A 25,565-nucleotide genomic window follows, 5' to 3' on the forward strand; every position below is an offset into this window, starting at 1 on the left:
AAAGATACAAAAGTCACACTTCTGTAATAAATATTATTTAAATGTTGTTATATCACACTCTTCATGGACCTCTGATCTCATGAAAGGATTCTGATAACCTCTAGATGAAATTAGGAAGAAATCGGGGCGTAACTTATGTACATGAACTTTACAAAACGAGACGAAAAATAATTTTTTGATAATTGAGACGAGACGAGACGAGAATTCGACATAAGTTTAGTCAACCCATATCATTATCTTTTGATATATTTTTCTTCTCGTGAAGCGCTAAGGGACACGGTGGTTCAGTGGTAGAACACACACTTCTACTGCGTGGAATTCCTGGTTCGATTCCCGGTCAAATAAGTTTGTGGTGAACAACATCGTGTCAGTGAGTTTTCTCTGGATACTTCCGTTTCCTCTCACATTCTAGTTTCTCCAATTCACTTGCCCTAATCATCGTCTCCCTTAGCCTTAAAGGGCTTAATCATGGTTAAATTGAAACATTTCATTTTCTTTTCTTAAGTGCTAATAATGTTGTAAACTGCTTTGCAACCTTCTTTCTCAGTTCCTTGAGCTTGTAAGTGGCTAAAATCATGTCCGTCCGTGGGTTTTTCCTGGTCGCACGTGCTTGAGGTTATCCCGTTTGTTCCACTTGCTTAATTCTATCAATACATGCATTCCATTCATTTTCATTTATCGTCCTGTACTGTTACTCAGAACGTAACCTCAAACATTAAAGCAAGAATTTAGTTTCTGAATATTCCTGAAAAAAGCTTTCGGACAATTTTAGAATGTAGAGGATTACACACTGTGAAACATTTCTTTATTGCTACCAAATCAGAAACTAGATCAAACTGTTATTCAGCCAGTGTCCAGCAACTTGTATAGCGCATTTATTTTTGGATTGGGTCCGGAGATCCTAACTGGTTAAACCATTCTCTTCGCTTTTTTTGCGGTCACTGTTTCTGTGTTTCTTCCAGACATGTTTTTGGGGGCACTGTCCCCCCGGAGCTCTGAGAGTGCCCCCTTCCTGGAAGAGACCAAAATAATACGTCTGTAATATAATAATAAACAATAGTACCCGCAGCGCCTCCCTGGAATCATAGGCGCCGACTTAAGAAAATATTGGGGAGGCCAAAACAATCAATAAATATATCATCATATTCAGCCGTTTTCTATCAACTGTTTGATGAAGGCCCCTTTCCTCCCAATTCTCGGTAAACTGCATCACTCCGCTGCATTTAAATTCACAACCTAATACAAATTTGCCTTAAGGCTTTAAAACGAATTCGAGTTCAAAATTTGGGAGGTTCACTGCAAGTTTGCGCCCACATTGATCTTCACTTGTTGTATCAGTGCTGCCAAAGTGTTGATTGAAGCTTCTGTGCTCCATTAATACAGTTTTGAAAGTGGCGTTTTCTATCGAATAAAAAGGCTTTTTCTATATTGAATTAAAAGCACGACGAAGTTTACGACAGAAATTCTTGCTCTTCTTTGTTAATTCTTCGTCAACTGGATTATATGGGAGGGGCGAGGACCCCACGTATAAATATTGGGGAACCAAAAGTGTCTTGCCCCCCGCCACCAAAGTCGGCGCCTATGCCTGGAATAATAAGTGTGCCATTGAATTACTGCCAGCGAGATGCGGAAAATAAGGTGAAATTTAACCACATTTATTGTGTTTCTGAATAGAATAGTATTCGGTATTGGTGCTTGCGCACCAATCAAGAAAAGTTGAGGAAAAGTGATTAAAAGTTTTTACTAAGCAGCATCTTTTCTTAAACAGAATTTTTAGCACAGTATATGTCAGATTATTTCAAGACTTGTACAGTTGCTTCTGCGTGTTTACGTGTTCGCGTGGTCCAGGATTCATTTCATGATGGCCATTTGAAATTTTCGGTGTTTACCTAGCCATATGAGGTAATGGATTAGTCCCAATCATTTTTGAGTGATGAATTAAACACCACGTGCTCTTGTGCTCGAGCAACCCTCAGAATTTTTGAGGGGGATGCTCAGCCTCCACACAAACTAAGAAGAAGAAAAAAGAGTGAAAAAGAAAGGAAGAAAAGGATGATATTTTTATCTTTCGTCGTATTTTCTGTTATAATAGGGTCTTTTTTTCGTAGCGAATAGGGGGAAAGGGATGTAATACTTTTAAGTTATGAACTAAAGCATTTCATTACAATCCACTGCCTTGTATACATTATCATTATTGAAAAATATGCGAATGAATTTTCTTTTATTTAACAAACTTCATTTGATTTCTCTCCTTTTAATATCTATCCAAGGGGGCATGGTGGCTCAATAATAGATTTCTTATCTCTGATGCATGGGATCACCGATCAAGTAAGTTTGTGATGGACAGCATCGTGTCTGTGAATTTTCTCGGGGGGTACTCCCGTTACCTTCCACACTTTCATTCCATCATCATTCACTTGCCGTGATCATTCGGCTCTCTCAGCCTAAAGAGCATATTCGTAGGATATTAAGCCGAAATATTTCATTAAAATTATTGTCTTTTGACATCTATAAATCGAAAGGTTAACGCTCAGAACACTATGAAAAATCGTAAGATGAGGCTTTAAAATCTTACAAGCTTCATGGTCTCGTTGAATAATATATATATTCCACTATTAAAAATATATATATAAAATACCGAACATTCTGTTTTCCGGAGAGTCAATTTCAGACTTTTTCGGAAAGACCCTTGAATCCTCTGCTAACTCTGGAAGCATCCTCAGAACTCCTGTTGTGTACAGTGAATTAGAGTACCTCCACTGATTTTCAAAATCCGGCGGTCGACGACGACACACGTCATTGAACAGTGGTGTCAGAAATCTCGAGCTTGGGTCAAGCGATCGAGAGCTCAATCATTGCAAGTCTATGTGAGCAGGAACCCTATAAATGAATATCGAGCCAGAGCCCAGGTACGAGCGTGCTTGACCCAGTGAAGTTAGTGAGCGCAAACATGATTAAGTGTGAGTTCTATTGAGCATAGCTAACCCGATTGAACGCGAATCTCATTGAGATACAGCGAGCTTCATGGTTAACGTACGCGTCTCTTCGGCGCAGATTAACTGGGTTCGATTCCCGGCGGGATCTGATGTGCTTCCGATCCGAAGTTAAGCTGCATGTCCATTTTCATATAGTCTCTGTGCTGAAAGGGGGGCTAAATTCATATTCAACTAACCAACGATAAGCTACAGCGAAAATTATGGTCAATATTTATGCAGAATTTCAGAATCCTAGATCGTATGGAGTGCCTTAAGTTTAAGTTGCAAGATTTGACTCTAACAATATGACAAAATGGAAGAAACGTAATGAAAACACTGAAAAAAAAAGAATGAAAAAAAAGAAACTTTTGACCCAGACACTCATAATACCTCCCAAATACAGAAGTTGGTAACACTGTATATAATAAATGAGACAGTATTTAGATAAAGCGTACTGAATCTTTCATGTTGTAGTCATACCTTCCACGTGTCTTCGGGCCTTTCCCTTCAGGGAAAAACAAAAGCCGAAACGACAGCGAGGATACATTATTTGCAATATATGGATGGAACCTGTTTCCTAAGAGAATCCTCGTTTATATATATACACACGTGTATATTTATACTGTTAGATGACCCAGGAAACACGCCTTAGGATTTTTGAATATCTGGTATTTGTAAGGCTGGCTGGAGTTGTGAAGATGATTAAAGACAAAAAGTTTTCTGCTACGTGCATACTCATTTCGCTGCTTGTGTTTCATTTAAAAAAAAAAATCTTTTCTCATGGTTGTGGAAATACTATACTGCCTTTAGATTACGCTATACACAAGTCAGTTGATAAATTATTACATGATACGAAACAATTAGTAGCAAAGCCTATTAGTGGCTAAGTACTATAAATAGCCATCCTCACTGGTTTAGCAGCTTGCGCGTGGCCCTCTGGTACAGCGGTGGACACTTCTAAATGGTACAGCCATATGGAGATTTACGGCTAAGGTGTACCATTTAGAAGTGTCCACCGCTGTACATGTGGTTCTGAGTTCAATTCCCGATGGGAGAGTATTAAAACGTGAACTTATCAAGGGCAGATTCCATCCGTACGTACACTAAGGGTCGCTTCGCTCGCAGTCACTGAGTGACGTTTAGTTGCGTCATTGCTTGTGAAAAGACAGGCAACCGACAGCAGCTACTGAGGTTTCTTGTTCTTTTCTATCCTCCTCCTCTTTTTATTGCCCAAATTATGAATGGTATTGCCAGGACACATAGAAATATATGGAACACACAGAAACACATATAGACGTTCATGGTTCGATATTTCAGTGTCCATTCGGCGACTATCCGGTTCATATAGTTCGTAGAAGCATTCCCACCGTCTCAAGTTACTCCAGTTTGAGAAATGGCTGTTAATAGTAAGCAAGCACTTCTTATTTTGCTGCTCAAAAAGAAGAACGTAGAGGAAAAAAAAAAAAAGAATATCTGTGCATCCTATGCTATCAACGAGATTGCAAACTGGCTTTTATCATACTTTGTATCGTGATGTGTGTGCAGACAAAATGAAGTTCTGCTGCCCGGCTCCTGCAAGGGCAGCAAAGTTCTAAGCACTTAACCACAAATAAATTAAACAAAAACACGTGAAAGGGTGTGCACTAGAGTTTCAGAGGACAACCGCTAGATACGGGTGTTGATGGAGGGGGAGGGAGTCTAATTTCCCCCTCCTTGCTCATAAATTTGAGATATTAACATTATATTGTGTACGCTGCAGCGTGGGAATGATTAAAAGTCAAGCTCAATGATGCATAATTACTTTAAATAAATGTAGGATGTCAAAAAAAAAAAAAAAAAAAAAAAAAACCAACGGAAAACGTCATATTTTCACAACCACAGATCCAAGATGAAAGAAAGAAAAACTACATGATAAGATGCAATCTAGAATTTTGTATAATTTTGTATTTATTCGGTGTAAGGACCTAAAGCTTGTTCTGTTGGACTTTGCTTATTAAAAATATTTCTAAACTGCTTTACTGCCCCCAAAATCTGAAATCCAGAGTAGGGATGGGGGCGGTTGCCCTCCTGTCCCACTGAAGCCTCTGTCTTGCGGTTGTCATATGAAAGTATCCCACATCCTTTCTCATGGTTTTAGTTACATTTGTTTTGGACTCTTGACTGTGAAGATATTACGTTTTAAAATAGAATTCATGTGCAGAGCAAAACTGAACTTTATATTGAAAATGGATTTGAATCGATTGTGTTCTGAACGCCCTAAATATTACCTTTCTTCAATAAATTATTGACTCAAAAGACAACCAATTACATAGGCTTGCAGAAAATATTCTAAAGTTAGCACAACATGAAGTGTGCTTCAAACATTACTTTTCAAAAATGTATTATTTTAAAATAATTTTATTAGCATCAGTGTTCTGAAATAGTAATCACATTTTGCAACTAAAATCTCATCATGCATTTGATCTCATCTCCCTTTGCATTTGAAATTTCAAACACCAATCAAAGATGTCCGCTATGATGCTTGATAGCACCATCTGATATGTCAGACCACTTCCAAGTTTCATCATTCTCCCTCAACCCGTTCTCAAAACACAAGGATGGTGAGGACTTTTGTTTTGCCATGTATATTGGTAGATTGTGTGAAATTTCTATTGTAGGTAGATTTTAAAATTACCTAAAATGCTTATTACAACCAAGAAAGTACTTACCCCGAGAGTTATTGGCAAGAGGGTGTAGTAAATAGGGGTCGTGATATAAAATAAGTTAATTACTAATCTATACTGAAATGTTGTGTACCCAACAGAGTGTAGTGTTAACGAAAATAAAATAAATGAAAAGATCGGTTGCAAGAGCAAAAAAGTCTTACTAAACACGTTATTACACATTTTAAAATATCTTTAAAATCATGTTTTAAACTGTTTAAAATGTTTAAAACATGTTTTTTCGTATGTGTTTTAAAAACATGTTTAAATCATTTTGAACACCTTTTTCATGTTTTAAGCACGTTCCAACCCTGCTCAAGACTTCATTTAGAAACTAATATGTTCTCTATCTAAAAATTCATGTTTCAGAATCCTAAGGTACTCACGAAACAATTTTTATACAGGAACTTTGGCTATGGGCATATGATTTAAGTACTCACCAACCACGTCTATAAAAATTGTTTCGGAAGTACCGCGGGATTGTGAAACTTGGATATTTGGATAGGGCACATACTAGTTTGTAAGTGAAGTCTTGAGCCGACTAGGGTACGACAAAATTGCCCGAAGACAAAAACTTACCTTAGAGATTAAACGAATCCTAGTGCATTTTTATTATTCAGAAATGATGTATTTCATATTGTAGGGATGTTAGTGAGACAATTATGAAATATGAACAAATTCGAATGAGTCGTTTATGAGTAAATTGTCCGAAAACAACTGAACCCCAAGAATAAACTAACTACCTGTTCTTGATATTTCCGAGAAAAAAAATACACTGTCCAAGGGTAATAAGATATTGATTTATGAAAAATAAAGAAAATAATTTACCATTTTTCCCCTATCATTAGTCATGTAACACTAAAAACTGTTTGAAATCCAATACTTGAGTCGTGTAACTTGTCCACAAGACGAAAAAAATCTCGAATTCTTGAATTAAAAATGTTCTCGTCTCGTTTTCGAGACTCGTCATACCTGAATGCTATTTAACGATACATTCATTTTAAAAATTACTGTTCACAGCATTAGTAAGTCTTAACAATTAATCTTTTATACGAGGCGCTTTCGAAAAGTAACCTCCGATTGTTCACTATGCGTGAAGTAGTGGGGGGTAGCGCTACCAATTTTGCACAGACATGCGCGGTAGATCAATCAGTCTGCATCCAGTTGTGGTAGAGTAAAGGTAGTCTGGTCACTAGTTCAAATTGTGTACTGCAATAGAAAACCCCGCCAAATGCGAGGTTTGCCGTGCACGGACCAAGTGTGATAAGTGGAGGGGTTGTTTGTGAACGGGTTCGTTCATTTAAAAGTGGACGAACCAACATTCTTGACAAAGAGAGGAGTGGCAGGCCATCAGGAGTCACTGATGAATTCGTTCATAAGATTGATGGAACAGTTCGTGAAAATCGACGTTTCACAACCTCGGGCCTTCCCGATAAATTTCCACAAATTTCCAGGATTGTATTATATGGCATGGAGGTTAGGCTGGCTCAAGACACAGGCGGGAGATTTTATGCTGATGGAATTTCTAAGTTAGTGTAGAGATATGATAATTACCTGAATGTTTATGGAAACTATGGCTGCGAAACATGGTCACTTACTCTGAGGGAAGAACATAGACTAAAAGTATTTGAGAACAAGATCCTGAGACGAATATTCGGACCTAAGAGGAACGGGAATGGGGAATGGCGGAAACTTCATAACGAGGAACTACAGAATTTATATGGTTTACCCAACATTGTTAGGGTCGTCAAGTCTAGGAGGCTTAGGTGGGCGGGTCATGTAGCTAGAATGGAAGAAAGTAGAAACGCTTTCAAAGTCTTGACTGGAAGACCAATCGGAAAACGACCATTAGGAAGACCTAGGCGCAGATGGGAGGACAATAATAAGATGGATCTGGCAGAGATTGGAATACAAAGTAGAAACCGGATCCAATTTACTAAGGATAGAAGTCAGTGGAGAGCTTTTGTGAACGCGGCATTGAACCACCGGGTTTCATAAGCCATAGAGTTAGTTAGTTAGTTTAGTTATGTTGAAAAATAGAGCAATGAGTAGTTTTCAAATGCATATAATAAATTATTCTTCTTTACTTTGGTGTTTCTTTTTTTTAACCCATCGGAGGTTACTTTCCGAACGGGTTTCGTACGTATAAAATTTTAGATTTTTCTGAGCATAACTCTCCGACTTTTAAATGGGAAAGGAAAGGCTGAATGTCATACAGTAATATTTATTCTGTGGGCTATTTATACAATGTGCTGTTTTTCTTTAAATAGCATTTAAAGGAACACGCACGACGTAAATACGTAATAATATATTTTGTGGAGAAACAGGCTGAAATATTTTGATAATTATAGACCGTAGTGACGATAGTTGTTAGTCTGGACGTACAAGATTTCAGAGTTCATTCATAGCAGACCTTTACATTACAAAGAAAACATGGCAATCATCCGTTTGAACTTCCACGAATTCTGCCACTCGAAATACTTCGAATGTTGTAAAAAAGATAGCTGTGCTTCGTGGTTGTTTTGTAGTGTGTTTCTTAGACCCAATCCAACTACTACTGCGAGCTGTTTCTTGTTTTATGAGATACGCTATTTCATAAAAGCACTCACTTGTAAAACTCAGTAATTGGTTCGATTCCATGTTGCATATACCGGTACTACTTATACAGGGTAGTCCAAAAGTATGGACACACCCTAACAAGTTGTAAACGCTGTAACATATAACTAAAGTAGCAATGTTGGTGAATAAGGATAAGGGAAATGTTTGACAACACATCATAATGACGTCCGTCATATTGAATTTTACGCAATTGTCTTACATTGAAACCATAGTATGTGATACATCATTGTAATAGCAAATTTTCGTAGAAATTGAATAACATTATTACTTTTGCTTTAACACGAACCATCGCGAAGTTATGACTGTTTCTTTGTTCCCAACAAGTGAGTTTGGTTATATACCGGTGAGCACTTACTTTTACAGATCGTGTTCAATGTGTTCCCCATTCCAGTCGATTGTCAGATGCATTTTGAGTTTCCGGTTATACAAAACCTTGCGTAAAGTGTTAGCTTTAATGTTGTAACATGCGTCCACGATTCGCTCCTTGAGACGCTAAACATCTCTAATTTTCACCGCATACACAACGAACTTCACATGACCCCACAAGTAATAGTGGGGTCATGTCAGAATAATGAGATGGCCGTTTCATAGCACCTTGCCGACCAATCCACGTATTGCGAAACTGCTTATCAAGGTGCTCACGGACACATGTACCGTAATAGGGTGAGGCGCCATCGTGCAGGTAAAAAACTTATGACCCATCCTCCGACAGCAGTAATGGTAAGATATCATCTTCGAACATTCCTATAATCCATCACCGTTAGAGTCATGTCGATGAAGAGTGGACAGAACGCGAGTTTCCCATACGGCACGCCACACCACACTTCATCTTGCCGGGAACACCTGCGGATGCGTCACACCAATCCACAATACAATCCGACCACTAGCGCATGTTTTGTTCGTCAGTCTCACTCTACACTTAATTTTTTTTTTTTTTTTTGCCTCATCATAAACAACACATCAGAGGCAAATGTGGAGTTCAGTCGTAGCTGCTCTCTGACCCTTTGAGCAAATTCCGGACGACAATCTGGATCATCTTCTGTTTATGAAGGTGCCACGTATTCAAGGCAAAACATGCGCATGATTCAGGTGCGACTAACACCATTTTCACGATTAGTTCTCTTGGCACTTTTACTGAATAATGCCAACACTGCTACAGTTGTTGCCTCGTCCGTCGTCGTGTGTGGCCTACCAGTCTTGGGTTGATCTGCATTGGGGATTAAATCATAACAACAGGATCTTTTGTATCATACTCACAAGGACTTTGGGTCCCTGTAAGTATGGTTTAATCCAAAATAATGAAGGAACAACTTCGTGATGTTCACTTCCGGACCATTCCCGAGAATCTGCATTTTAATCCGCGGTCATTTTAATAGTTTTAAATCTGCAAATTGTCTTCACAATTAAACACCCCAATAGCGTAGGTAGCAACATGTATTGGTATGAATGTTTATTATTACATACTCATCAGGCTTTGACGTTTGCCCATTATAATTAAGATTTTAATAAACCCGTTATTTTTATTATTATAGAATACATTTCAGATATGGTTGAATATATTTCGTTCCTTTTTGCTTTCTAGTGCACGATGATCCCGGGTGAGGTGCAGCCTTCCCGGGCTGTGGATTGAGGATGGTTGGAGACTCGGATGGACCAGAGACTTGGTTGTGGGCTGTGGTTGCTGGGAGCACAGTGGCTTTTGTAGCTGTTATAGCAGCATGCGTCTGTGGCTGCAAGAAAACTTCACCAAAGTAAGTACCCTTATTTATTTTTATTCACAGTGCTCCATATACATTTTTTTTAAACACTAAATGGTCGCGGTGGCTTAGAGCGCTTATCTCGGTGCTTGCGGTCCCCAGTTCTTTCCTAGGCCAAATTGATTTGTGGATAACTTTATGCCCGTGGGTTTTCTCAGGTCCTTTCGTTTTCTTCTACATTCTCATTACACTAAATCTTACATGATCATTCAGTCCATTAATCGTCTGTCACCTTTAACGTTTAGGTATAGATGTCATATCGTAAAACTAGAAATTTCATGTCATTTTAAACTGGGAACATGACCATGGAAACGGAAAGGATTGTTTTGAAAGAAGTAAACCTGCTGGGCCTATGCAGGGTCGTTCTGGCGCATGATTAGTGCCATACTAAAGAGTTCGACTAACATGTTTCCTGCAGTAATCAGGCCTTTAGTATGACGATAATCATATGTCAAAACGACTCTACAGGCTATCTTCGTTTTATTTTAGGGGGCCCAGACCATGGTTGTTATATTAACCTACGTGTGGTACGTGGTTTGCTATATTACGTATGCATTTTCGTGAGCTGGAGGGGGGGGGCTCATGCTGACATGGCCAGGGATCGAATCTGGAATTCCTCGCACGAGAGGTGAGCATTCTACCTATGAGCTATCGTGTCCTCGCTAGAAAGAAGATATGCTAGAGGTAATATTCAGCATTCGCTTCTTGGGTCTGAGAAACACTCGGAGTTTCGGGATTCTAGCACAGGATCTCTCAGTTGCTAGAGAAGTACGCTTCGAAATCCTTTCATAAAAATTTATCACTTGTATATGGATAATATCCTCAAATATCCTTTCAGTGTTAATATCCAATACAATATATTGATTACTTTTCATTTATAGTACCTCAATAAGATCAATATGTGCCAACTTATTTTCATGATTAAACAGCTTTTAAAATACCGGAAACTAGTGCAGTAACTGCAAGGCCGATTCTAGACATTTCTTAAGTGTAAGCAGACAATATTTCGGCGCCCCTACCTAAATTATAATAAAAAAGTATAAATTTGTAATGGACAAAAATTCTTCAAATAATTGTTACAATCGCAAATTTCTGCAGTATCTATAGTCTCACTGTAAATATTAACGAAAAATGGCGAATTTATATCTAATTGACTGTGGGTGAGTACTAAACAAAGTTTCAATTTTAATAATTAATAGATAAGCACAAGACACAACTAAGATACATACTTAAGATGCACTTTGACAAGTAATTTTCGTTTTTTTTTGTTACTGGAAAGTCCATGTTGTAAAGACACTTTTCTGGCTTTCAATTTGGCAAAATCTCATTACTTCGTATCCATTTCACTGAATATGTCTTTTTAATGGTCATCAAAGCTAGTTCATCTAATCGTGCTTGAGATTATAAATAGTTGATCTCAAATAGTTATTTATTAATTTTAGGTTAGAAAAATTCCGTTCACCACTGGCCACTAACATTTGGAGAGTGAGGAATATTCTTAAGCTTACAAAAATGTTTGGAAATGAATCCACACAGTCATTTTTTATGATGAAGAACAAGGCTTTGACACGAAAGGTAGAGGAGGTGAATATAGATGCAAATATTTGGAGCTCGTTGTAGAGATCATTTCCGTCAATATCACGTTCCTCTTCATTACTCAACATACTTTCACGATTCATACATGCTTTTTTTCAAAGCCTCTTTACCCCATGTTTCCGGATGGTGTATTTGGTATAGAAATTCAATGCATTTATTATGGTTTTCCATAATTTGGAAACTTTTTTCAGTGAAGTGATTGTTTTGTTAAGCATAACATTAAGAAAGTTGACTTTGAAAGATGTTTTTTCTGTTTTAATAAGTTTATCCTCACTTTCATGAGATAATTGTTTTCTCATGTTTCTTGGGCGAAATTGAGTTTGACTCCGATTTCGTGTGCAAACTCTGCTGCGTCTATAATTGCACCATTCATTCCATCAACAGACATTATTATTATTATTATTATTATTATTATTATTATTATTATTATTATTATTATTATTATTATTATTATTATTATTATTTGAATAAACCCTTGAACACTTTTGATGAGATTAATTGAACTCTGTAGACCGGAGGTGACATTTTACTAACGCATTAATTTAAACAGTATCTAATGCCAGGTGACTCTACAGCGAAGAAACGAAACTCTGCAAGTTTCTAGCAATTCTCAAAATTCCCAAAGCAGTGTTTCTACTGAGAGAGAGAGAGAGAGAGAGTGAGTGAGAGAGAGTGTGTGTGTGTCTATCTGTCTGTCTGCCTGTGTCTGTCTGTCTTGGGAGGCTTCATACGCTGTTTCATAAATTTACTCTGGATAATATCTTCAGGGTAATATGGTTTCAATTTTACTCTCCCAGCGAGTGCTGTTGATAGGTTTTACTGTCAATGCTGATGAATGTTTAGTTAGAATGCCCCAGCGGTAATTTGATGCTGAAAAGAAGTTGTACACTTCCTGAATTTTACTAAAATGTCTAAAAGTATAAATAAAAGAAACAAAACAAAACGACTCAGGATAGAAACGAAAATTTTGACGAGTGACAAATGGACTAATAGACATTAACAAAGTGAGCATTAAGTAGTGGAGGCGATTGTGAGCCAGCGTTAAAATTCAATTTATCAAAAATTCAATTTATACCGCTTGTCTTTTCGTAGTATTCGCTCCCATTCTTGGAGCAATAGACAACAAAAGCTTAGTCTCTTGAAGGTCGATAATGTAATTTCATTTATGCTGACATTTCTCAACCATTAATTGTGGTCATTGAACCAAAATAGGTCTACTATGCGCGGACATGGTTTACGATAGGGCGGAGCACCCTTGAAGACATCTCTTTCTACTGTGATAATGCCACCCAGTTCATAAGCAACAGTGCAGTTGACTTCTTTTCGTTTGTTGATTCATTCCTATTTCAGACATATTTTGGTAATGACATCCTCTAGCAAGGTCGCGGGAGGGTTGTTGGAAGAGGAAAGAAGAGTCTGTTGCATTTGTATTTTGTGCATATGGAGGGATTGTGTAAAAAATGCCGCCGTCTTTAGTCGTACTGCCGTAGCCCGTAGTGCTTAATATAACATCTATTGAAAAGTTAAATTTCCCTACATTTGATCTCATATTAGCGAAAACTTCCTTTTTTCCCTCTTTAAAAAATCTTTCCCAATTCTACCTTCGCCGCGGGAAATTTTCCTCAAACTAGCATTACTTGTGAGTGTGGAATTGGTGTTCATTGATGTACAGATCCATTTCATTTGTAAAGGAGCTTTTACAACCAACCACGAAAAGAATCGACTTTATTGTCCTTTTGATGTATTTTATCTGTATCTCAGTCTGTACAAAATTGCTATTTGAAAAAAAAATTATCTAATAAATATTTACATTTAAAACACAAAATTCCTTTTCCAGTTTGGCGCCCCTTCATCTGGCGCCTCCTGCGAACGCGTAGTACCCCCGTAGATCCGGCCCTGAGTAACTGACAAAATGATCGTGAAAACAATTACGGTTTATTAAAGATAGACCGAATCCCCTCCCCCACCCCACCGAAAAAAACGAGTTCTTTAATTATAAAACTGAATTCATTTAATCATCGTAAAAGTATCAATAAGTATGTATTAGTAGAGTTTGTATGCGTGTTGTGAAAATGCAGAGGAAGTGGCTTGCAACATGAACGCCTAGCGCTATAGTTTCAAGATGGCGCATATTCAACTGGATGATGCAAAGACAACACTTACGGCCTGTCGTCATTATGTCTAGATTTTAGCTCTGAGCTCCCTACTTCTTAAGTTAATTCCGAAATTGCCTCATGAGGAGTGGTGCCTATCTTCCCCCAAGTTCATGCGTACAACTTCTCCAGATTACCCCCCCCCCTAAAGAAAAGTAGTAGAGGCGGTCAAAGTTGGCTGTGACAAAAGAAAGATGGCCAAGATTTTTTTTTCTGTTTTTGCTTGTTAGACTAAATTTTATTGAATTTAGCATTCTTAAAACCATCATTATAATGTACTTAAGGTTTGATTGCTGCTTTTTCAATTTAAAAATTAAGCTTCCCCCAAAAATGACATAGGCGCAACCTGCCCCTGCTCATGAATTTAATTAGTATCAAAAATACTGTTCCTGAACCGGGAGTCGAACGCAGTCTCTGCGCTTTGTTAGCAACATTTGTCTGAGGAAGAGAATGAATATTGTGAAGATCCTGAAGTACAGTTACCAGTTATTCTGGTTTGACGTGATGTATGTTTATTTTTGTCCCATTTCCTCCCCATCTGTTGTGGATTTCCCTTGCTTCATTCCTTTGATGGTTGAAGGTGAATCTTAAGCATCTCAGCCATGTAATTCTTCTGTAAGTGATGGCAATCGTTTTTACCTTTTACCTATATTTTACTGTCAAGAAGTCATGTTCGTTTTGCTAAATGCATGGATAACATTGAATAAAAGCAAAGAAACAATTGAAAAGAAAAAAAAAAAGTACCGTTTGTAGAATATATCTTCCTTGAGCCTAATTTGGGTCGTCTGGAGACCGAATTGTTAAGCCACACCTTAAAGTTCTGAAGAGGGGTTCTGGGTGTGACTTCCGGTTTTAGCTAAGGGAAGAAAGCTCTTTTCCTATTTCGTGCCACTGCCTCAAGTTGAAGTACTTTTCAGCTTGCTAGATGAACAAAAACATGCGAAGTCGCATTTTTTCCCCACTTTATTTCTTAATAAATGCTTTAGGGTAAATGAGTAAAACTTGAACAAAAGCTTGCACTCGACTGGTCGTGAAGTATGCGTTCTTTTGGTTGTAAACTCTTGCTTTGACGTTGCTATAAATAAACTGAAGTAAATGCTTATGAAACTATGGGGCTTGTTCTTTAGAAATCCCACTTCTGTTTGAGATTGACTAAAGTAGTCGATTTGCGTCCCATAAGAGATCTTAAAGAATATCTTAACGTCAGAGATAGAGTGGGTCAAGATTTGCGAGTGGGTTGTGGGTCAACAGATCGTAACCCACTGCAGCCCACCATGACCCACCGACCCACGCTGCTCAATGCATTGTAGACAACATTTTCTCAACACTGGTGAATTTGTCAACGATTTAGTTTCAAGGCTTTCATTTTTCTTCATTTTTCATTTGTTTCTATGTACTTATCTGAGATGAGTATATCTAAGTGAAAAAAGAACTTAGGCACTTTTGGATATTGATATTTGTAATTGTGATAATAGCAATATAGGACTTACTACTTGGCTTTCGAGACAGTCGAATTTTACACTTTTTTCCGCCTACTTTATCTTGATTTGAGACTTTTAAATTTCATCCTATTTTCCACTGAACGTATCTGTAATTGAACAAGGAATTAATTACATATGATGATAATTGAATAATTTGGCCCATGGCAAATACTTTACGCGTACCATTTTATATCGTAAAGGTCAGATCCACCGGTATTGTAACAGAGCGGCTCGAGTGATTGAGCGGAGAAATACAAACTCCGATTAGTAATACTTTCACAGTCTTGTTTTATTACAAGTGTAAACTCTATAGTCAGTGGAGAGAAGGGCGTGGATCATGGGCCAGAGTTGATGGATTTTGGTGGCTGCGTAGAGACCTGCACGGGCCGGGCTTGGGCGGGCCGACTCTGTTATTTCTTCAGGTCGGGCCGGGCTGGGGCCGATTAATTGCAATTCTTTAAATTATTGACTTTCGTTAAACGATAATTGGAATAAAGCCAAACGTTGAAGAAGTGTGCCCGTGAAAAATGTTACAAAGAATGCAATAGCTATTTACAGTTTGTGTTGCTTAGCGGCTCCACTTTCACTATAGAGGATTGCAGGCATTGCGCGGTAAATTGAGCTCTGACCTTGACCTTCACTGAACCCAAAATATGACAAGAAGGGATGGGAAAGTTTTGCCTGTCGCTAAACAATATTGCCATCGTCACTATATGCTAAAAATCAATTAAGTTAGATTTTTGTTACAGAAAATGGAGTTTTTGTTCTCTCGATATCAGGCAAAGTTCTAGGAGGCAATGAATGGTACCATTCCGGAGGCAAGCATCAGGTTGTGAACCAGAGTTTAGAAAATGTTTCTGAGGGTTAGGTCAAGTTTAATACTAAATTTTGAGAAAGATTGGGGCTCGAGCTAAATTTAAAAAAAATTATCGGGCCGGAGTCGGGCCAAAAACTTCTAAAATTTATCGGGCCCGGGTCGGGCCTGGGCCAAGAATTAAAAAAAACTTATCTGGCCGGGCCGGGCTACGGCCGAAAATCTCCAAAACTTTTCGGGCCCGGGCTGGGCCGGACCTAGGTACATTCGGGCTGGATTATGCTCGGGCCGAAAAATTCGGCCCGTGCAGGTCTCTATGGGTGCGTCAGAGTGGATTACGGTGGGTGGTGGGTCAGTGTGTCATGGGTCAAGTTTTTATGGACCCACGCCACTCTGCTTAAAGTTCTTCGCTAAACTGTTTCTGACTTTTTTTTCTTTTTACCTTAAATACGATAAAGAATAACAGAAATGTAAAAGGTGAACCAGGGAGCATGTACAAAATGCTGTTAAGTAAACTAAGAACTACAGTGAGTGTAAAAAGTATTCATACAGGCAATATTTTTGTAAAAAAAAATGTGATTTTGTCCCGCTTCCATGATATGTAGATCCAACTCACTGGGCAATTAGAAAAAGGTGTTCCGGGAAGGAAGACTTGGGGGAAGTATAAACAACAAATGCTATTTTGACCTTGGTTTACAGGGACAAAAATGGAAAAGTCTGAAAATTAATGTGCAAAAAGTATTCATACAGTACCACAACTCTCACAGGAATACCTCACTCTCCGTGTACAGAAACGAATGTCAGGCCTATAAAGGCACTCTAGTTTGTTCTACATTCCCGTGGAGTGCATTCTAGTTCACAACATTATCGCGGAGTTTGGAAGTGCGGTAGTATGGGGCATAAGGCTCGTGAAACTACAGAAGAGGAACGAAGAATTATAATTCGTCTGCATAACCAGTGTAATTCACTTTCTGAAATCACAAGCATTGTTGGTAAGCCTAGAGGGACTATTCATAGTATTATTGATAGAATAGGACAGAGAAAAACGTTGAAAAATGCACATAGAACAGGTCGTCCAGTCAAATTAAATACGTGTTGTCAGTCATTGATAGTTCAATAAATAAAAAGCATTTGTGTCTGAGTGTGTCAGAGCTTGCAAGTCAGCTTCATAACGAACTTAAAGTGCATGTCTCACATTCTACGATTCGCGATTACTTGAAAAAGCGTGGCTTTCATGGTTCGGTAGCCCGAAGAAAATATTTTGTGAGTGAAGTCAATAGGAAGAAAAGGTTAACATTTGCCAAAGAACACCGAAATACACCACAATAATTCTGGAACCGTGTGATATTTACGGATGAAAGCAAATTCAACATTTTTGCATCCGATGGACGAACCATGGTGTGGAGGCAAAGGAATACAGAGTTTCGAAAACAAAACCTGAAACCTACAGTGAAACATGGTGGTGGTTCTATCATGGTTTGGGGGTGTATGAGTGCATCTAGTGTAGGGTCCTTGCACTCTATAGATGGTATTATGAACCATTATCTTTACACTGATATTTTAAAATCGAATCCCCATTCATCTGCTGACAAATGGACATTAGACAAAACTTCATATTCATGCAGGACAAAGATCCAAAGCATTCCGCTTTAAACACGCGCCTTTGCATCTCGTACAATATGCCAAAGTACATGCTAACACCTCCCCAATCCCCCTACACTAATCCCATTGAGCGTCTATGGGACTACCTTGACAAACAGATTAGAAAACGACCGATTTAGAATAAACAAGACTTGCAAAATGCTCTGCAAGAGGAATGGCAGAAAATTTTCTCATCAAAGACCAAGGCTTTGGTAATGTCAATGACAAAGCGTATTAAAGCTATTAAAGCAGCAAAAGGATCTCCTACGAAGTACTAAAGTGGCCCAATTTGACCAAAACAAAGGCACTAAGTGAAATGTATGAATACTTTTTGTTGATTGATATTTCTTTCTTTTCACTACCTTTTTGAATTTCCTGCACGAATAGTAGCTTCTTTTTTATCTGCAGTCCTAATTTGTTTCTTATCAGTGTATTTTTGTGTTATGTTTCCTACACTTGAAGAAATAAAATACAAATTTTCAATTCATGTGGTGTTTTCTCACCGGGATAAGTTACATGTTACCATTTTATGAGGTGTATGAATACTTTTTACATTCACTGTATTTCAAAACATTTTCTTGTAGACTAGAAATTTGGTTGCGCGGTTTGTGACGTCATAAGCGTTGGGCACACAAATACACAATACGAAAGGTTTTGAAAATAAATAAGAGCAGAAATTAACCAGTTTTGATTTTAACGTTAATCGTTATAGAGTAAAAACTGTAACAGATATCGAGATATGGTTTTCTGCAATCAATTAAGCCTCCCAAGAATATACACCCTCCATTCCAAAAGAAACCGAACGTTTTAAAAAAACAAAAAAGCAATGTACATTTTGGAACAAATCATTTTTATTAATCAATGTATTCCCCTTCTGCATCGATACACATATTTGCACGCTCCAACAAGTTGTCAAACGACTTCTCCATGTCCTTTATTGGAATGGTCTTTAGGACGGCGGTCGTCGCCTTCTCAATAGCATCAATCGATGCGTGCCACTTTCCTTTCATCGCCAAATGCAGTTTCGGGAACAGATAGAAATCGCACGGAGCGAGATCTGGTGAATAGGGCGGACGATGCAACCGAATAATGTGATTTTTGACCAAAAATTCAGTTACAAGTCGCGAACGATGTGATGGTGCATTATCGTCCAAAAGAGTCCAACTGCCGATTTCGCGATATTCGGGCCGAATACGACGAATTCTTGCCAGCAAACGCTTCATGACGCCCAAGTAAAACTCTCCAGTGACTGTCTGGCCGGGCTGAACAAATTCTTTGTGGATAATTCCTTTTGAATCGTAAAAACAAATCAGCATCACCTTAACTTTTGACTTCACCAAGCGACTTTTTTTGGGTGTTCCTTCATCCGGCGCTCTCCATTCAGCACTTTGCCGCTTTGTTTCGGGCTCATATTCAAAACACCACGTCTCGTCACCAGTTACAATCGATTTCAAGAAGTTTCGATCCTGCCGAGCACTTTTAACGATGTCTTTGCAATGCGCAATTCGATCAACTTTTTGGTCTTCGGTGAGTTTGTGTGGTACAAACCGCGAATTAACCTTCTTAAGGCCCAAAACTTCGGTCAAAATGAGGTATGCGGTTGTTTGAGGAATGCCTAATTCCATTTCAATAACTTTCACCGACGATTTTTTGTTATGTTTGATGAATTCACCCACTTTTTCGATGTTTTCTTCCGATAATCCGGTTCTGAGACGGCCTGATCTTTCGTCATCATCCAGCGTCTCTCTACCCGATTTGAATCGCCTGAACCACTCGTAAACTTGCGTACGGGATAGACACCCATCACCATATGCATTTTGTAGCATTTGGTGCGTTTCACTAAAAGTTTTACCCAGTTTAACACAAAACTCAATTGCAGCTCGTTGTTTGAAACTCATTTTCCGACCGATGTACACAACACACTGACAGTTGAAACGCAAGAACTTTGTTGCCGTGCATCCAAATGTCATGACATTTATGCCAGTTGTCAATGAGGGACTACGCCATCTACCGGTAAAATATTACAACAGATGGCACTAGTGGTACTATTTGTTTTCAAAAGTTGGGTTTCTTTTGGAATGGAGGGTGTATTCCATTTTAACTGTAATTTCTCACTTAAAACCAGAAATGTCAGGAAATGAACCATTTCCAGTTTTAAACGATGACCACTATAGGGTAACAACGGTAATGGGTAGAAGAATTTTCCTGCAATCGATTAAGCCTTGCAAGAATACATTTTATTTCTATCCTTAACTCTCTACTAAAACTGGAACTGGTAGAAATCCACTATGACTTCTGGTTTATATAATCTACATAGAGCGAAGACGATAAGTGACTTACCATTTTAAGAATAGGTACTATTTTCCCTCTTAATCTCTAATCAAATCGGCAGAGACATAAATCAACCAGTTCCGGTTTTAACTTTGATCACCATAGATTAGAAACCTTAATACGAGGCACATGTCGATAAACGGCCGATAATTTTAAACGCGGGGTTGGCAATTCTGATAAATTTGTGTATATGCGCAGGAACATGCCCTAGTATTTTGTGCTTGCCTCAAGAGTTAGTGTAGCCCGAATGAAGTTGCGTACGTGCGAGTAGCGGTAAGGTGAAATGGCTGCCGTAACACAAAACACCAGATGTGAAGTGAGATCTATTATACAATCTCTGAACGGCAAGAGACAGAATTCAGTTGACGTCCATCTGGAATTGTGTGTCATTTACGGACTGCAGTAATGAATGAAGGGAAGGTTAGGCAATGATGCAGAGTTTCGGGAAGGACGTCCAAATGTTCATGACAATGAGCGTAACGAAAGACCTAGTGTTCAGTCGGACTATCTGCTGGAACATGTTAACGAGAAAGTGCGATCCAATTTCCAGTTCACAATAATTGAGCTCGCCGAAGAGTTTTTAGAATTGTTTGCGAAAATAGTGGATCGAATTGTAACTGGCAAGCTGGTTATCACAATCCGTGTACGAGATGGGTGACGAAAATGCTGACAGACGTTCATAAAGAGAAAAGAATGACAACTGCACGTGAATTTTTGGCCCGATGGAGTGAGGGTGGGAATGATCTTTTCTCACATGAGACAAGGGATGTAATCTGGATATCATACATCACTGAGGACATAGGCGCAGACTTAAAGAAAATATTAAGGGGGAGGGGGGCAAACGATGAACAAATATATCATCATATACAGCTATTTTCTATCAACTGTTTGAAGAAGGGCCCCCTCACCTGCCCCATATCTCGGTCCACTACTCTGCTGCGAAATTCACGACCTAAGTCAAATTCGTTTAAAGGCATTAAAACAAATTCAAGTTCAAAATTTGAGAACTTCACTGCAACTTTGCGCACCACATTGATCTTTACTTTTCATATCAGTGCTGCCAGAGTGTTGGTTGAAGCCTCAGTGATCTATTAAAAGCACCGTTTTGAAAACGGCATTTTCTATCGAATAAAAAGGCTGTTTCTAATATTGAATTAAAGCCACGACGAAGTTTACGATAGAAATTATTGCTGCTCTTTGCTAATTCTTCTTCGACTGAATTATATTGGAGGGGCGAGGACCCCATCTATAAATATTGGGGGGCAAAAGTGTCCTGCCTCCCCAAAGTCGGCGCCTATGACTGGGGAGTCGAACAGCAGTCAGCGTAATGGCGGAACTCTGGTTTTTATAAAGCGAAGAAATTAATACATAATCGGTTCACAAAATCATAGCAACGGTGAAACCAAAAGGGTGTGATTCTTGTGGAACTCTTTGAACAAGGGCGAACAATTACAACAAGCCTGTAGCCAGCTCAAAAATGTAGGGGGGGGGGGGGCACCGTGACTCCGTGGATACGGGCTTGATGTAATTCTTCTGATCCATGACAACGCCTGCCCACACACAGCTGCTTGTACGTTGGGACAATTCAAAGATTTCGATGGGGACTATTCAGTCATCTTACAGCCCCGAACTTGCCTCCAGCGATTTCTTTCTTTCTTTTCATATGAAAAGGTGTCTTGTATTGAAGCATTTGAACGACAGTGAAGTACTCATGATATTAGTTATTCATGGATCGGCTGCACTCTCAAGCAGCAATTTTTACAGACAGGATATACGAAAGCTTGTACCACACTACCAGAAAAGTGTGAGGGTTCATGGTGACTACGTCCAAAAATAGCAAATGTATGTATTTATATTAGGGATGGGTTCGGTTTTTTCACCGAAACCGGTTTCGGTTTTCTTCAAAACCGGTTCTGTTTTCACCGAAACTGGTTTCGGTGAAAACTTTTGGAAAACATAAGTCTATTTCTGTGGAAACAGATTCGGTTTCCGGAGAACAACAAAACACTATTCTGGTCAGAAATAGAACAAATTTGGCAAAAAAAACCGGAACCGAATCCGATGAAAAACCGAACCGGTTTTTAAGAAAACCGAAACCGGTTTCGGTTTTTCTAAAAACCAAACACCGAAAAACCGGTTTTTGTACCCACCACTAATTTATGTATCATTTTTTTTTTTTTATATCGGCCTCTTTTTGGCATATACCTCGTAGATAATGAGAGAAAATTTTCTATAATCAATTAAGCGTCCTAAGAGTAAGTTCCGTTTCCACTTTAATCTCTCTACTTAAACAGAGAGTGGTAGAAATGTACTACAACTTCCGTTCAGTATTGGGAAAATATCACGGCATCCAAACCAAGCTCCTTCACGCGGTGTAGGCCTACACGCTACACTGCTATTTATTTTATGACGACAAAACAATCGTCTCATTATATACATTCCTGTTTGCCAGTCACAACCAAGGATGTTATAAAGTAGAGGATCTGCCCATATGTATCTTCATTCTATTAAATCAATGAAGCCAAAAATCAACCGAGAAGTCTGATTGGCTACTTTCGTTTCCGCCATGATTGTTGGCTCGAAACATTGCGATCTTATTGGACGGAGTGGGCAGAGTAGAGTAGGGGTGACAAAACTGTGACGTATGACTTCAAGATTTTGTTGTAAGGGCAGATCCTCTATTTTATAACATCCCTGGTCACAACTGTGTTTTATCAATGCTAGGTTACCTGCTTGCTTCTTCCCTTCACTATGTTTACTCATCAGAAGGGGTCTAAGAAACTGTGACGCCACAAGTAGTCTTGCCAATCAGACAAGAAGTATGATTTCTCGTCTCGCTTAGAATTTTCTTCTCTTGTTTTGTAAATTTATGTACTAAATATATGCTCTGATTTTTTTTTTTTTTTTGTTAAGGTCATCTAGAAGTTATCTGAATCCTACCGCGTCACAAGACAGCCATGAAAGGTGTGACATAAAATTCAAACTATATTTATTATTAGACTATATTCTGTAATGGCTTGCGTATCTTCAAATGTTTATTATCTTCTTCATTGTGTTCGTACAATCACTTTGTACTTTGAATCATCATCATCATCAGATATTTGCCATTATTAGCAGGTCACTTGCCGCAACTCAATGAGAAGCTTCTAAGCTCCACGGTCTTCCACGTACGATTTTTCTGTATTGATATCGTCTATTAATTGTATCTCCTTCGCCCCCTCCCTCTCTTTCCTGCCACCATATCTTCTGGCACGTCACTCATGATACAGTTCCTTCTCTTCCTCTTCTTAATAATAATTAAAGCTGTTCTTTTCCCTTCACCATTTCTATCACCCTCTCATTCGTTTTCCGCTCGATCCAGCTAGTTCTCTCCATTCTGCTCCACACCCACATTTCGAAAACTTCAAGTTGTTTATAATCATTTTTGCGTAATGTCCATATGTGTGACCCTTACAGAGGTTGTAACACTGAAAAGGTCTTTGAGATCTCAGACTTAGGTGACCTATTATTGCTCACCATTCAAGAATTTTTTTTCAATCTCGTGGGAACACCAGTACACCTACGTCTCATCCCCTGGGCAGCAATGGTAACAGGGCATTCAGTTGGAAATGACGGATCAAGAATAAGGTAATGAGTATTAAACAAGATTCAGGATAAGAAGGAAAACATCGGATGAAACCTGATAATAATAATAATCCAGCCTTCTCAACTTGCTTTAGCTCAACCATAAAACATCCTTCCTCAGTCTTTGGGTCAACTTAAGCTTTTATCCCACAGTAGAGACGTACCCTATTTTTATTTTGAGGTCAAACCAGATGATTAACCACATTAATAATAATAATAATAATAATAATAATAATAATAATAATAATAATAATAATAATAATAATACAGTGTTTATTTTTGTGTCATGAACAGCCCAATGGCAAAAATACAACACCTAACCAAACAAAATTAAAACATATATTGCATACAATATAACCTACCTACTGAAGCATTAAAAAATAATAATAAAATGATATCGGTTTAAACAATAATTCCTTGTCAAATTAATACCAAATATTTTCAGTCTCGAGATAAATACACCGTCAAAAATACTGCAAATAACATTTGTCGAACTTTAAAATTTATGCTTCTGTACTGATAAAAATAAATTAAACTAAATTAAAAGAATTGGACATTCTTCCTATTTTGAATTCAAAGGAACTAGTGTTGGTCCGTTTCTCGTATTACACATTGGTACTCATACCTATGTTATGCAAGCAGTATTCACTATGATATCTATTATCTAGTATATTTTTTTAATAAAGTCTCTTTCAACAAGTTTTCTACAGTCATTTAATGCCTGTAATCCTTAAAATTGATTCTAGTATTTATGACTACGTGAGTAGTAATTTCTATTCATTTTATGGCATAGTAGCCTAATAAAACATTTTTGGACTGACTCAATTTTGTTTGCCGCAGTGGTTCATGGTAGAGCGTTCACCTCTGGTGCTTGGGGTCCCGAGTTCGATCCCAGCCCTCGCCAAGTGAACTTTGTAGTGGACAAATAACCGTGTGCGTGGGTTTCCTCGGGGTTCTTCTGTTTCCTCCCACTTTCTTCATTCCACCAGTTCATTCATTACTCATCATCACCATCTCCTTTAGCCTAACCGGCATAACCGTGGGACGTAAAACTCAAAGATCTCATTTCATTTTTTTTCAGTTTTGTTTGCCAATGTTATACTATTCCAAATAACTGTAACAAACTCTAGTTGTGATCTTGCATCTTGTATAAATATACATTGAGCTGGCATTTTTAAACTCAGGCCATTGTCTGAAAATAAACCCTATTTATTCTTCTAGTCCCTGGAACTATATCATTAATATGATAGCTAAATTTTATATTTCTATAAAACATTATACCCAAGTCTTAATCCGTTCCGCCTTATGTAATTTACTCCATTAACAGGGTGTCTATCGGGGCGTGGGAGGCCCGGGTTCGATTCCCGGCGGGATCTCATGTGGTTCGGATTCCACGTTAATCAGTAGGTCCACGTCTCATATAACCTCGCTGCTGAACGGGACGTTAAACTCAAAATCAAGTCAAGTCAAGGGTGTCTATCGGTCACGAATGTCACGAAATCAGAAAACGGTCATGGAGGTCAAGAAATTTAGCTTTTGGGTCACGATTTTTTAATTTGTACAAATATAAGTACAGATTGGAATTTTTTTTCAATAACACATCAAAAATCACCAGTAAGAATGTCTACAGTCGACTTCAGACGCTACCAAATCGCAAGCAAAGCACGCTTCTATCGCATGCATGAAAATTCGTCCTAATTCGCACCCAAATTCACTCTTGAGAAAGTCATGAAATTTTATCATTTGGTAAAGAAAAGGTCACGAAAAAGTCACGAAATTTTATTTTGGAATTTTAGTAGACACCCTGATTAAAATAGTAATAATAAAATTTATTTAAAGAGCAAAATTCGTAGTTCTAGAAATCGGGTAGAA

The 25,565-nt window shown here is 38.3% G+C and overlaps 1 protein-coding gene across 2 annotated transcripts in view; it reads left to right on the forward strand.

Moving 5' to 3' along the window:
- Positions 1-25,565, forward strand: part of LOC145684238 (uncharacterized) — a 172,515-nt gene that overhangs the window by 49,536 nt on the left and 97,414 nt on the right. For both annotated transcript variants that reach the window (XM_081756341.1, XM_081756342.1), the window contains exon 2: positions 9,879-10,047. In XM_081756341.1, the coding sequence (XP_081612467.1) occupies positions 9,929-10,047 (119 nt within the window). In that variant the 5' untranslated portion in view covers positions 9,879-9,928. The remainder of the gene's footprint in view (positions 1-9,878; positions 10,048-25,565) is intronic.

The sequence above is a fragment of the Thermobia domestica genome, chromosome 4, assembly GCF_964235325.1.
Source record: "Thermobia domestica chromosome 4, izTheDome1.hap1.1, whole genome shotgun sequence".
Classification (NCBI taxonomy): domain Eukaryota; kingdom Metazoa; phylum Arthropoda; class Insecta; order Zygentoma; family Lepismatidae; genus Thermobia; species Thermobia domestica.